This window comes from Syngnathus scovelli, chromosome 6 (assembly GCF_024217435.2).
Source record: "Syngnathus scovelli strain Florida chromosome 6, RoL_Ssco_1.2, whole genome shotgun sequence".
NCBI lineage: Eukaryota > Metazoa > Chordata > Actinopteri > Syngnathiformes > Syngnathidae > Syngnathus > Syngnathus scovelli.
Window position 1 is genome coordinate 12,138,169 of NC_090852.1, and position 15,251 is coordinate 12,153,419.

The window sequence follows — 15,251 nt, forward strand, 5'->3', positions numbered from 1 at the left end:
GATATTAAATATAAGTTGTTGAAGAAAAAACAATAATCCATCTGTAATTTGGTAATGTGTTTAATTGTTTGTTGTTTTTTAATTTGCTGTTTTTAGTTATTTACAGTTGTGTTTAGTTAAATGTTGTGTTTTTTAAATGGCTGTTGTGTTGATCTATTTTTTGTCATGTTTTTTTAATTTGCTGTTGTAGTTTTTGATTTGCTTTTAGTTATTTTCTCTTGTGTTCTGCATATCAGGGACTCTGTACGACAACGTTATTTAGTACAACAATAATGTAACTGCAAACTTATCCTTTTGATGTGAGTTGATATTCCATCTCTCGCCTGTAGAAGGTAGCAAATTGAAGACAACAGAAAGGCATACACAAAAATGACAAGACTATCATAACATAACATGTTTATCATAACATCTTTATTCCTGCCCTGCAACACATTTGACATTTTTTAAAGAGTACATACATCTTAAATAGCTAAACAGCCAACATTTTTTATAAATTCCAAACACACTTTCATTCAATAGTGTTCAAGGGAGAGAGAAGCCCTTGATACAATTGTAAGTAGAGAAGTCCAAACCTCTACAGGTCTGTACAAGTCATTTTGTGACATGTATTCTCGGGGTTACTGGCTAAGTATCCATGCGGCAACGATATGAGACATTCTAAGACGATGAGAATTTATGCATAGATTTGTGGAGTTGTGGCATTATTATGGATTTGCTATACAGTATAAAGTTTGACAGGGCAACAACAAGCATTTAGGACGAGACAAAGGTTCCATCAAAATGTTTCAGAACAACAGTTTGAACCAAATTAATTTTAAACAGACTTTTAGCTGAAAACTTTCAGATGACACATTCACAGTTCATACCCTTCATTCGAGCAAAAATGAATGGTTAATAATTACTTAGCTTTCGCACTGCAGCATGGTTGTTCCTGCTATTTATGACTTGTCCTTTGTAGCGGGGAAAAAAACGTGACCTCACCTCCAATGTAAATTGAAAGCAGTTTTATGTTTACTCTGGGTATGAGTGGGATTCATAAACCAATAGAGCCACTAAATAAACTAACTAAATGTAATCAAGCAAGAGTGAGGCAATTTGGCTTTAATTGGCAATACACTACCAAAAAATTCATTCTTTTAGACACACTTCAAAATGTTGCAGTTTTACCTTCAGGATCTGTACAGCGCATGCCATGTCTTAACCCAATGCTTTTTCTGTAGTTGCACACAAAGTCCAAACTTCTCCTGTGCATATGGAATAAGCTACAAAGTAGAAACAGGTAAGCGCAGTCTTCTGAATAAAGAGGCAAATGAATGCAGCAGTCGAAAACACAAGCGAGTTAACACTTGAGAAACAGCGACGCACCTCATGATCCAGCATTCATTACACATATTAGTCACTCACATTCATGTACAGCACACATTTTGAGGTTTTTGAGGGTAGTGGAGTGTGTGGGAAGTTTAAGCATTCTAATGTGGGTGTTACACTCTGCAAAGGGTGACACTTTAAAAAAAACAACAACTCTGCATTGGGGTTAAGAAGCAGATTAAAAAGCATGTTAAAAGCGCATGAAACGATAATAGAAAGTTGTTTTCAAAAGAAAATTGTATCTCCACCTAAAACCTGTAACCGTGCAAGCATAGCATGTTGCTCTTATGATATAGGCAAATGTCTCCAGCTGTAGCACTGTGCAAAAGCACTGTACCCTCCCTTGCTTCCAGTGCAATGTGAATTTGACAGATATAAAATCCTACTATACCCACACCAATATACTGTACAGTAACCACTGCTGTTAATAAGCTATGATTATTATTATCATCATCGTCACCGTCACTATTATTCCACAAAAACAATTTTACCAAAGAATGTAAGGCAGTTGCATTCAGAACGAAAATGTAGTATTTCTCTCTCCAAAAAAAGGCAATTCAGTACGTATCTTGACACTTGGGGGGGTGATACAGTTCAAGATTTATATTGGAGTGGAATGTTTTTGATTTGTTTCAATTCAGTGTGATTACAATTCATTGTGGTACGGCTGAGTTTGAGAGGGTATGATGCAATGAGTTTCTTGTTGTCATATTACAATAGGAATTAACTTGTCAGTAGGTAAGTGTAAAAGCCGTCTTTCCTTCAAAGACAAATCTCTCCAATCAAAGATGATCCGATACGTATATCTATATACAGTATTTTGAAGTGGAACAATTCAATTCGGTTTGATTTAATGCACTCATCTTTTAAATCAAAACCAATTCTTTTTTTTTTTAATAACCCCTCAAAACCAATTTTTTTTAATAACCCCCTAGAATATATACAGGAGGGGTAGTATCACATCAATGAAATTAGTGTCAACATGATTGCATTTTTCTTTTTTTTATTACTGTAAATGTATGGGGAAGTCATGAAAAATGTTGAGCTCTTTTAACTCACTCAGTTGAGCTCAATATTTTTTGTTTAATTATCCACCCACTAAATATATTCCAGTTCAAAACCAAAATGCACATCTTTTACAACAAGGCTAACTGTTAAAACAACAGCAACACATTCTACAAATTCCCAAGTCAGCCTTCACCTTTAAAGGGAGGTAGTTGGATTTTTTTTTTTTTTTTTTTTTGAAGTGAGTTACACGAGTGGTTATAGAGCAAACAAATGTCCAATGCCTACCCAAGACCAGTGCAGTGGATTGAGTATTTCAGGGTGAGCTGAAAGGGGGTTGGGGATTCAAGGCTCTCCCTATAGGACCAGTGTAGAGACTGAAAACAATAAGTTACTAGTTACCCAGCAAGACCACGTTGGAGTTGATTATAGTGATTCGTGGTTTTGCTCACCTGTCGACATGAAGCGCAAAAAAAAAAACAAAAAAAAGGGAGAGGGCTGGCCAAGCTTGCTCAGGTAGCCACGCAGGCAATAGTCAGTCCAAATCCTTCTTTCCATAAAAACGGCTCTGGTTCAGGTTCTTCTCAAGAGACAAAAAAATTGCAACCATTTATTTAACTTTCATCATTCAGTTTGTTCATTCTATTTTCAAGTCCATGCTGCGACGTCTTGTGCTGTAGCATTTCTTTCCAAGCTGTGAAGGAGACCTGAGGGAAAAACATGGCACGATGCAAAAGTATGAATGTATTACACTCTAAATGGAAATACTAGCACAGTTGCGTCAACACTCTACAGGAGGTCCTAGTTTGTAGCCTGATGTATTTGTATTATAGACTTTAGGAGCACAAGCAGGTACACAACTTAAGTCAAATTAAAGAGACATCAAACTGCGGCTGTGGCTCAGGAGGTAGTCCCGCTCTGTCCGAGTTATTGTGTCCTTGTGGATAATACGTAGTTTACCCACACCAGAATGTGAATGCGCAAGTACTTGAATAACTATTGCAGGCGCTTTGCTCGTGTGACAGAAAAGCGTCTTATAAATTGGATGCAATCACATTATTATTTTTATAAAAAAACTGGTGTGAACTGCAAAAATACAATAACACAGTTGTCCTACTGTCAGGTAATTTAATCCAAAAAACAGTTATATTCTGTTAAAGTACTACATAACAATGTAAAATTACCACCCCACCCACTGTTATCCTAAGGTAGTATACTGTAATTTACAATTCAGTACTATACTGTTAAACTGCAGTGGGTGAATTGTAAAATAACAGTAAACTACTAGTGTCGTGCTGCCAGACAGTTGGTGTTTTTTCCAGAGAAATCCTTTACAGAGAAGAAAAGCACTTTGCCACTCTTTGCAATCTTTTGGAATATTTCTGACAAAAAACAGATATTGGCTACTTTCACAAGCATTTGCAAGCATTTATCGCTCAGTGAGGTGTGGGCTTCAAAATTAAAATCAAAAGTAGTCTCACCTTCATCACGATACCACACAGCGACAGCTCATACAGTCCTGACCACTTTCATCTGGCGGATTCAGCTTCCTCAGCTTGTGTTGCCTAATTTCCCTGACCAGTGTGTAGAAAGCATCCTCTACTCCCTGTAATTACAAATATTGAGACAGAAATGAGCTGTTTTTGTTGTATGTTTATGTCAACCTGTTCAAGTTTCCATGATTAATCAACGGGTCAAAATATAGAGCTGCTGAATTCTTTAACTATGATCAATCAGAAGAGAGTTGCACAACAAACACTCCCCCAGGGAGAGCAAAGCCTTCAGGAGAGCACATCGTGGAGACGTGTGACAACGTTACCATGGCAATCATCTCAACTGTTCTTCATCAAGATAGCAATGAAAAAATGTCCCATTTAATTCTTTGTACTGCCTCCATTTGAATGGCAGACTTGCTGCCAGTCCATTGATGAATAGCTTAATTTGTATGAAGATGCATATAATGTTTTATCGCGACCTTTGAGTCCTTTCAAATGGGTTTCTGCTCTCCAGTCAAGGTAACTTGGTTATGAGTCACTGACCCCAGCACAACACAGCAATAAAATCTCAACAGTTTTAACAGTAGTCAATGCATGACATGAACATATTTTTTGCACAATTAATTTCAAAGCTGAGAGAACGTTTTAAAATCTTCCAAAACAATGAAACAGATAAACGTGGGTTTTTTTTGACGGCATGTCTATTATTTGAGCTCAAGCATCACATGATGTACCTGTCGTGTCTTAGCAGAGGTTTCAATGTAAGGGATGCCATAGGAACGTGCGAGTTCCTGGGCTTGCCTTGTGTCCACCGTACGTGCAGGGAGGTCACATTTGTTGCCCACAAGCACCATGGGAACATCATCCGAGTCCTTTACGCGTTTAATCTGTTCTCTGTAGGTCGCAAACAAAACAAAATGGAGACATCATTAAACATGAGCAGTCTTAAGTTGTTTCTCGACTTGCCCCAACAATGCAATGTTAAATCAAAGTGCCACACCCCTCATCAGAGAATTCCCTGGCTTATACTGTAAACAGCAGCTGTTTCACCACTGTAAAATCAAACATCCAGAGAGCACTAGGACCTTGAGGAAGATCCAGTTCCCTGGTGGTGCAGGGGACTGCTGAACTACTGAAGGAGGGAGCATGCTGGGGGGTGGGGGGTGGAGATGGACGACAGGCAGGCGGCAAAGAGCATTACCTCATTGCTACAGCAGCCAGCAGTGAAAGGAAACTGACAGAGAGGAGGGTGTCTGATCAATCTATGTACTCCTTCCCCCCCAGTTACAGTGCAGCAGGACACATCCACATGAATCAAAGCTAGACCATCTGCCATCAACACCACTAATGCTGTTTACCTTGTTATAAGTCAAATGACGTAGGTGTTTGACACACACACAACATAAACCTATTTCATATACAATATTCAAATAGTACAGTCCTGACCAGTGTTGTGTTGGAACAATGGGAGCATTACTAAAATCATCTGTCAAAAACGATTCACTTTGAATTTTCTTTTTTTTTTTTTTTTGCACTTTGACTAATTGAATGAAGGGAGAGCTATCAAAGATATATATCGCCTTGTTTACTTGGCATGTCGCAAATTCAAAGAAGATACAGGAAACTCCTCTCATCCTTCCTCTCGCTTCCTCTTTTTCATTCTCCATCCTTGGGAGTCCCATGGCCAGCTTCCCTATGAGTCAGGGTCGATGTCATTGGCATGGTGCTGTAATCCTACAGTTGGGGGCTAAGCATTCTTTAGCCGTGTTAAATGCCTGCCATCTCCTAACCACTGCAGAGAGCTGGCACACACATGCCGCTTGGACTGTCAAGCGCAGTGCCCATAGACATGCCATAATCCAAGGCCACCATTTTGCCATACCTGTATTGATGAATGTCTTCAAAGGATTTTGTGTTGTTGATTGCGAACACGCAGAGGAATCCCTCTCCCGTCCTCATGTACTGGTCCCTCATTGCGCTGTATTCCTCCTGACCTGCAGTATCCAGGATGTCCAGCAAGCAGGTCTCTCCGTCAATCACAACTTGTTTCCTGTACGAGTCCTGCAACGCAAATATAAGAGATACTGTTTCATAAAGCAAGGCCTTTTCTGGCCCCTAAATAGACCTGATCTCTAAAGTAGCACGAAAGTTTGCAGATGGTACACAAGTCCCCAGCATTTTTTGTTACACCTCATATCTGTAAATCAGTTTTGTCTCTTTTTGCAACAGGTATTCCAAAATGTGGGCCAGGTGTTTATCGAAAATGATTGAGATACTAAGTGAAGTATTATACGCATCATCAATAAAACCTCTTCCACAGCTGCCACCTAAAATGACATTTTCCCAGATTATTTCCATCTTGCTGCCCTGTGTACTGATTCAAGATGAGGATTTGATGTTGTCCCGGGAAATCGTTGGCCTCCATAAAAAAATCAGCACCATAACAGTTGGAATGCCACCAGTTGGGTCCAGAGTATTTTTACACTCAAAACTCAAAGCCCATGACATTTTCCATTGAAAACCATTGTCGCTGACATGCTGATGTCGTAACACATCTAAGTATTATTCTATGGCCTGCACCGATCCATGCAGCCGAAAGCAACTGAAGTGAACCATCACAAAAACTGATGCAAGTCTTAGTAGCACACAAAGTGACAGAGCACCAAAAATGGGCCAATGCGTTGCAAACTGCAAAGATGTACTAGATTTTGCAGCTCCGCATAAAATATAACTGTACTGTAGTTCAATTCTTTTATTGAACTATGGAAACAGCACGATTAACAAAGAAGAAGCAAATAGCCACAAAGAAGAGGAATCAAGAGTAAGTGTGGACATTTCGAGAGGCTGTTGATATCTATCAAGCGCCCGTTTGACTGGATCTGTCCATTTCGGCAACACAGACTCAATACACTTTTGATTTCTATCTACAGGTGCATCTGAATGTATTTCTTGTGAAACACAATAAATATAAAATATGTACGTACAGTATATAACAGGGATGGGCGGCTACCGATAAGAGGTATCCTGTCGGGTCGATACCTGCTTCATTTTAAAATATCGGGTACTCGTAGAAGCTGCCGATACCAGCCACCGATACTTAAGGCAAAAAGAAAAATCAGAGAAGATCAAGAAGTCATTCTTGGGAGTAGTTGGCACTCTGCTGCGGCAGACAGACGTATCCGCAAATCATCATCTGCGTGAGAAAGGTCTTGGGTCACATTTTTTGGTCGTTGTGTTAAATGGAATTCTATATACCCAAACGACTAGCGGTCTCCACACTCAGTATTGGTATTCAAAGAGTGAAAACTCCCACTGGTATCGGTGGGATAAAAGTGGTATCAAAGTAGTAAACGAAACTGTATACATAACAGCTTGCATAATGTATATGCTTGATCTTAAAGAAACAGTTCTTTTGGGGGGGGCTTGCAATGTTGTGTACAGGCCATCTTTGCGTTTCTCGATGTGCGCAAGTTTAAGGGGTAAGCCACAACTCCTGTGTGAATGCCCACTTTGTACATGGCAATTTCACACTTTGGCGAGTTCGAGCTGAGATGCACAGGCAAGTAAGTCCCAACTCTATACTCTACTGTTACTCCTCTGTTGCGCCAATTAGCCGGGAATGCAGTGCGAAAACAGCTGTGGTAAGGTACAGTGTCGTGTTTTAAGATTGTGATATCAACGGTAGGTCATTTTTTTTTCTTTTACTCTTGCATTAGTTAAAAAAAAAAAGTTCAAATTTTAACTTATTAACTTAACTTATAACCTATTATATCTTCAAATGGACTAGTTATACGGGTGTTTTATGGAGAGTTTGAGGTTTGCTTTTGAATTCGAACAAATTGTCAGTGGTTCCAGAACAGATTGTGATGAGTATCGTATTTTAAAGCTCTTTTAAAGACACAGTGTCGAACTTTTTAAATTGATGTAGCGACGTAAAAAGCTCCGTAGTTTCCCATTGACTTAACCAGTCACCGATAATTTCTCTGTCTAATATCATCTCATACAAACACCACAATCAAAGAACCAAGTCCGTATTTAGCCCTCCAATGTGCAGCCACAAAAACATGGGAGTGCCTTCCCTTTGTTTATTAGAGCATAGGAGCCAGGAATGCAAATACACAAAAAGGACATTGTCTGGCCAGAGGCAGGCGTGGTGAGAAAAGAGAACAAAAATGGGAGAGAACGAGGGTGGGGGGAACCAAAACCTTACAAGCAAGCATGGAAATTACTTTTCAAATATGTCTGATACCTATGTAAGTGGGTTGTACTCACGCTAACATTGGCCAGTTCATAATTTCAGAAACAATCCGCGAGTCTACACAATTTTTATGAATTCATAAGAAAAGTAAATGTTGAAGAACAGCAGGGACATGATAGTGACTTCATATTAAATGGTTTTGCGTGTTCACTTTTTACCCGAGATTCCAATAGGGCTGGAGTGGGAATACATATATACAATGTAGTGGGAAATAAAAGAAAGATTGTTGTACCTCTATGGTGGGGTCATATTCATCCACAAAGTGGTTCTGGATGAGTTGGATGGTGAGTGCACTCTTGCCCACGCCTCCAGCGCCCACCACCACCAGCTTGTACTCTGTCATCTTCCCCGATGTGGCTCACACACACATACACACACATACACACATGCACACACGCACACACACACTGCTGCTGCAGCTGTAGAGAAGAAAAGCAAGCAGAGACAGGCTGCCATTTAGAAAACTGACAAACCTAAAGCACATTAGCATTCAAAATGTTTAAACACACTTTTAGATATGCTCTATGATCAGGGACAGAAAGAAAGCAGATGTTACTATTAGAATTCAATGATGAGAGAGAGAATAGAGAGGGCCTGTGTTCGGATCCTCACAGGGGAATGTAAAAAATGTGCTGAAGGTACTCAGCTCACTCTGAGAGGACAGAAAAAGAAACGCGACATAGGGAGATGTCTAGGCTACACGTTCCCGAGGGGCAGCTTTGCCAAAACCTGGGATCATGTCTGAATGTTTGTTGTCATTTACTACACAGCATGTAAATGTTCTGACTTTTACCTCTAGTTTCTAATTTGTGACATTTTAAACGGTGACAGTGAAGGGCTAACTCATTTATGAAGCTAGCAAAAAAATACATTTGTCTAGTGTTGAAAAAAAAAAAATCTTCTCCTAATCACAAATTTTGATATCCCCAAACCATATGATGTACTATCAAATGCAATATACTTCAGGAAATATTTAATGTGTATGTTTTTTAGCTCAATTTATTAAAAAATGAAAATATATGTGGTTGTTTTAACTATTATCGAATTCATTAAGATGGTGAGAATGAAACAAATTAACAAATGTTTTGGAACATAATTTATCACCTTCAAAGACTGAATCACAAGGCTGTTTGTTTAAAAATAGCCAGACATGTAAAGTACAGACGAACCTCCAAGCACAGATAAATTTAAAGAAGTTTGTAAAAATTTACAACCTGACTTTGGTGTATTCACTGTATTTCGACTGTGATAATCAAAATATGCACTGCCGTTGGGCTAACTTTTTCTAATTTAACAATGTGGCTAGACAAGACACATTTCTTGCTGTTGTGATGATATCAAAGGATAAACAAAGCAGTCATAGGGGCGTAGCTGTCACATGCAGTGCAAACATGGACCGTAATTTCCGGACTATAAAACGCACCTGAATATACGTAAACCACATCAGCTAAAATTAGGGAAAATCCTGCTTTGTTCATACAATATAAGACACACCAAACTATAAGTCCTAGGTGTTTTAAATGAAATGTCCTCATTTCCAATTCTTGTATTACTAAAACACAAACTTACTAAGTCTGTACCCTACAAATGACCTGAAAACAGACCAGTGGCAGGCATGATGGTACATGATGAGTCAGCGCCACGGTGACGCTTCCATGGAGGTTTAGCAAGATTACATCAGATGCAAGTTGGGGCTAGTAATCCATGGCCAACCGCACGTTCATTCTGCCAGAGGCTCCTAGCAACCCTATGGTTACAATCACAATTTCACATACTGAGCATAATGATGATAATAAGTGACAAGGCAATATCGTCATGGGGATAATGTCTCACTAAAATTTACAAGAGGAAAATCACTGTGAATCCCTGCAACATTTAGGGTGTAGCTTCCTTCTTTTTTTTTTTTAATGACAGCCTCAGATCCCATCTTGATAAGCAGTTCGATAAAAAAGTACAAGCCCTTTTAGAGAATTTTTATTGTATTGCATAGTATCCCTTCTAGAATGTTTAAGATCATCAAGCAAGTACAAAGATCAGAAAATGACAACTCAATCACTGATAAATTGTAGTATTGAATATATATAATATATTGTAATTAATAAAGAATACAACTTTTCAAAACTACCTGACCCAGTGTTTTGCTACATTATTGGATATATTATTATTATTATGCTTTAATCAGAACTTTGAATGTTATCAGATTTATGAATATGACGTTAACCCAACGTCAACTCCATAATTATCATGTCGCTAATTATTGAGCAACCCTAAGAATATGTATGGAGCAGCTCTGGTCAAGTAGCTAAAGTGCCTCAGGTTGGACATTTGATTTCACAACAAATGAATAATTGCATAATTTTACATGTGTATAAAACAAAAATACATTCATAATCTTAATGTTGCTATGTTACACAGCAACTTGATTTCCAATAATTTACAGTGCGAGGGCACATGGATAAATCCATACATGCTGTGTTGAATATATCTACCTTTTTATAAATTATAATACTATATGTATGTGCCTTTGAGTGGTGTGTCTTTAATAACCTCTTTGTTAAGCACGCTAAGATTAGCCATGCCTTGCTCAGTGATGTTAATGATTGACTGAAAGGCAGACTCCATAACTAAGGACATAGCCATTAGCTGCAGCAATAGATCCTGACATGACTAAACTGTTGCTGAGCCTTGCAGGAACAGGTGGCTCTGAGCATTGTAACCAATGTTAGCGAAGGCCTCCTTCATGTAACAGCCATCTATTGGCTGCTTGCGGAAAGACCGCACACGTACAGTTAAACGTAAATGTTATTTCGATGGTAAATAAAACACGATCGTATAGGATTGCATTGTCAAAGGAAGCCAACGTGTCATTTTGAAAGTCTAGAGTCAAGAATTGAGATCAGAGAAAACATGCACCAGAAGGGTGGGAAAGGAAGGCAACATGTCAGGAATCAAGGCATTGTAGATTGCATGCCAAATATGCTGGAGGCACCGTTACGGCATGGGACCGTCTGGCTGCCAATGGAACTGGATCGTCACTAATGTTTATTGATGAGGCGTCTGCTGATAGAAGCAGGAGTTGTGTCAAGGTGATAGTTGTGTGGAGAAATGTAGCTGCTGGAACACCTGTAGGCTCAGGTGAACATACCTTAAGATGGGTACACTACTGTAGTCACAAAGATTTGCTTTCTTTTATCTAAGACTAAAACTATGTAGAAACTGTGTAACTGCGGCGAGGTGGCACAATATGCACAAACGGTGAGACCTCCACAAACAGAATTGACACAAATGGTTATGCATACGTGCCACACAGGATCGAAAGTGCACACCTGCCTCATGGATGTAACTGACAGTTGAAATTGAAAAATTCAACAGTGCCGTGAATGCTGCTGGCACATTGGAGGCAGGAAACCAGACAGCCTTGCCATTGCCTCTCAAACTAGGCCATGTCAGCCGCTGATAAATAATCCACACATGAAGATGAATAGAAAACTTCATCATGCCTAAAGATGCTATTGCTTTCTTTAAGTCACTTGTCAGTATTGGGCTTACACTGAGCTGCTGCTTGGGCTGATGTATCAATAGATTGATGATCAGCACATCAATTCCACAATATAGTGGCACAGGACTTGAATCGGAGAGAATCATCACCATGCATTCTAACATGTACACAATCATGACTTAATGTTAAATAAACATCTCATCAATAGCTTTAGCTAGCGTACTAGCATAAAGCAAACACGAGCACAAGGGCTCTCTAACGTGGTGCCCGTGAGCGATTTTAAAAGCTCACCAGTGATGGGACATTTTGATTTGTAGGAATGTTGCAGAAGTGATCACATGAAAATGTAAATGTGTTAAAAGTGTTACATAATGATATTTACTGTTTCAATTATCTGAGGAAATCATTAACATTATCAGTGTCTTCACATAAATATCATTATTATTGTTAAGTTTTTTGAGCAAATCCAGAATCAATTCAGAATCAAATAAAGAATATCTGCTATTTCAGAAGTATAAAAGTAGTCTGGCATTAATCAGTTGAAGTGTTTAATTCTATATTTTGACACGTGCAGCTCACAAAATCTTTGCATGGCTCGGCCGGAGGAAGGATAACTAGTATGTCTGTGTTTGGAGTTTTTTGTATAACTTGCCACCTCCAGCCTGGGAAATTAACAGTTGGTTTGGAAACCCTAGACCCCTGCCTGAGCCGAGAGGATAATCTTACATGACAGTTTAAGGTGGGCGCAAATGAAGGGAACTGACGGGCAGTCTTGCACGTGAATTCAGGATTATTGCAAAACAAAAGAGACACCGCAATAGAAAAAAAAATGTGTTTCCCAACTTTTAAACCAACTTTCTGCTAAGCTTTTTCTAGGACCTCCGTAAATATAGACAGTATAGTATTTCAGCACTAGTCAAGACACAACTTGTGTAAAAAGTATAGTGCAAGGAGGGTAATCTTTCCTAGTATAATTTCTACTGTCAATTTAAGTGCTTAATTGGTCAAAGAATCCATACTGGCAGAGCCACAAGTCTACTGCCGAGATAATAGATATTTAGTGGAGCGTGATGGTAAGGAGACCCTCCCAAGGGAGGTATCACAATCCAATACAAGGCTCCAGGACAGCTCGCTACACCCACCCACTACAATGACATCATCCTCCTAAACGGCATCCAAACAAGTGTTGACTGGCAGATGACCCAGTCAACTATCTCAATTCTGCTTTCTGACGCTCTAAAACAAGTTGGACCATTCCAGAAGGACTAGGTATTCCAATGTAGCCTAAAGTACATTTTTAGAAAATGCACATGTAAAAGTATGCCTAACAATGCTGAATTATTCATTCTTCAGCCAAGTGGAAGCTCGACCAAAAACGCAGAGCACAGTAAAGGAAAAACCCTCCATTTTGCATTTTCAAACAAGTGCCATCTCAACAGTTTCTCTCCTAAAGATTTTGTGTGCAGGTGACCTTTTCCCGGTGGGGGTCATTCTCTGGGCAGCTGGAGCAGAGTGAGACCATGCAGGCAGCAGCAGAGATGAAAAGGCCAGCTGACCTCCACAAAGCACAATTGGCTATAGGAGCCAAGTGGCTTATCATCAGACACAGAATGCTGCTAAATTCACTGCTTGGTAATTCTTGCAAGCAGGGGACTGGGTCACCATTAGAGAAACACAGAAGGTCCCTCCTTTGATACAGATAAAATAATTAAAATCTGTCTAAGCTGATTTAAATGTATTGCATCGACGAATAGGAAAAGGGAAGGGAGGGAGGGATTGTACTCGTAGTAAAAGAAGAGGCAGTCAGTAGTATGAGGTAGCAAAGGGTAGAAGTCAGGTTTCCTCGTCATTTTAGGGCTTTGCAATTAATTTAAATAAAATGATAATTACGGTTATTACACGCCACAATTACCAAGTTGGCATGATTATTAAAAAAACTATTAATACTGTAATATGCATTAACAACCAATGAACTACTGTATGTTTATTTATACAAGGGAATCATATTTGAATTCAAATATTGAATAATTTATACATTTCTTTATTTTAAAATGACCAATTTTATCAATGTTGCTTGGTCCAAAACAAACTTAGATAACTATTGCGTTCCAAAGAAATGTATTTCTTTCGATATTTTTTACATTTAAACATTGTCTTGTTTTGTACCAAAAAATAACAGATCGTTTCAACAACTGTGAATTCAATTAAATTATTACCAAAATAATCATGAATAATATATTTTCATTTAAATCAAGCATGAGCCCAAATTTGTACTCTGGTGAATTACTGCAGGGACATGTTATAACAACACTCAACACAATTAGTTAAGTCAAATAGCAAAATAGTTGTTTGTGGCAAGTCTACTCTATAGTGCATTCTATTTCGCCATAAACCTGCAACTGGCTGGCAAACAGTTCAGGGTGCAGTCTGCTCCAGCACCTCCCTGCGACCCTGACCAGGATAAGCGATGTTGAAAATGGATGGATGGATGGATGGATGGATGGATGGATGGATGGATGGATGGATGGATGGATGGATGGATGGATGGATGGATGGATGGATGGATGGGGTTGGTTGGATAGATAGATAGATAGATAGATAGATAGATAGATAGATAGATAGATAGATAGATAGATAGATAGATAGATAGATTTACCAAACAGCGATCAGAATGATGCAGTGCATCACTGCAAACGATAACGACAATAATCATTGTTATGAATACCAAAGTGACAGTGTCAATCAAATCAAATCTCGGCATTATGTACATCAGGGCGGATGTTTATGATGCAGCACTTGCTGTATATGAAACTTCCGCAGTGATACATTTGCAGTTTTCCCACGGTGGAGCAGGGTGTCTCCCTTCTGGTGGCCCCTGTTAGCGACGACAGTAGTCTCGTTTATTTGTATTTCTTTCACAATGCAATCAGTTAAGCTGTGCAGGCATTTGAATGACTCCGTGTTCTGTTTTATGGGCAACAGAGACATCCAGTCACCCCCTCCCAAGTTAAATACTGCTCAGGGGTCGTTGTTCGGAATGATAATGGCACATGTATTATTTATTAGGAACACACACGTCTCTCGAACTAAATTCACGCGTGTAAATGGAAAACGTCCTGGTTGTCAATTAAACCCACACCATTGCTAGCTAACGTGTAACTGTGGGCACCAAGACACAACACGGCGTGCAAAGGCGCACAAGATCGTAATTAACATCTTTCGGAGACTGGAACGTGTTTGCTTCATACTTACAACAAGCGGGCTGCAATTAGCGATTTTTCCGATGCCGGAGGAGAGGGGTTAAAAAAGGGGGAAAATAAAAAAAGATGCTCACACTCAAGTTCCTTCTTCAACTGAATATCTCCAAACAGTTTTCGCACCGTTTCCGGTCGTCTTCAAATCATCGAATTTTTATTATTTGCCACGAACGCTTCACTTTTCTTAAATAGCACCGAGCGACTTGGAGGCACTCATTGGTTAGACCGAAATGTGTCCTCATCGAACAATGTGGCTCCAGTGTGAGAGCAGGGGAGAGGATGAGGAGTGGGCAATGGGGAGTGCGTGTAGCCCACGCCCAGCGCAGACCCACGCAGAACCGCCCCGATGTGCACGCGCTGTGCCCGTC

The 15,251-nt window shown here is 39.4% G+C and overlaps 1 protein-coding gene across 2 annotated transcripts; it reads right to left on the minus strand.

Annotated features, from left to right (window-relative positions):
• Nucleotides 1-389: 389 nt before the first annotated feature.
• LOC125970651 (GTPase HRas) lies at nucleotides 390-15,230 on the minus strand. Of its 2 annotated transcripts, none has more exons than XM_049723193.2 (6): nucleotides 14,961-15,230; nucleotides 8,360-8,546; nucleotides 5,752-5,930; nucleotides 4,604-4,763; nucleotides 3,855-3,979; nucleotides 390-3,080 (listed from the first exon to the last, which is right to left on the minus strand). In XM_049723193.2, the coding sequence occupies exons 2-5, from the start codon at nucleotides 8,468-8,470 to the stop codon at nucleotides 3,860-3,862; spliced, it is 570 nt and encodes a 189-aa protein (XP_049579150.1). In that variant the 5' UTR covers nucleotides 8,471-8,546; nucleotides 14,961-15,230; the 3' UTR covers nucleotides 390-3,080; nucleotides 3,855-3,859. The 2 variants fall into 2 exon arrangements, with proteins under 2 accessions (XP_049579150.1, XP_049579148.1); XM_049723191.2 differs by having other exon boundaries at nucleotides 14,879-15,230.
• Nucleotides 15,231-15,251: the final 21 nt, after the last annotated feature.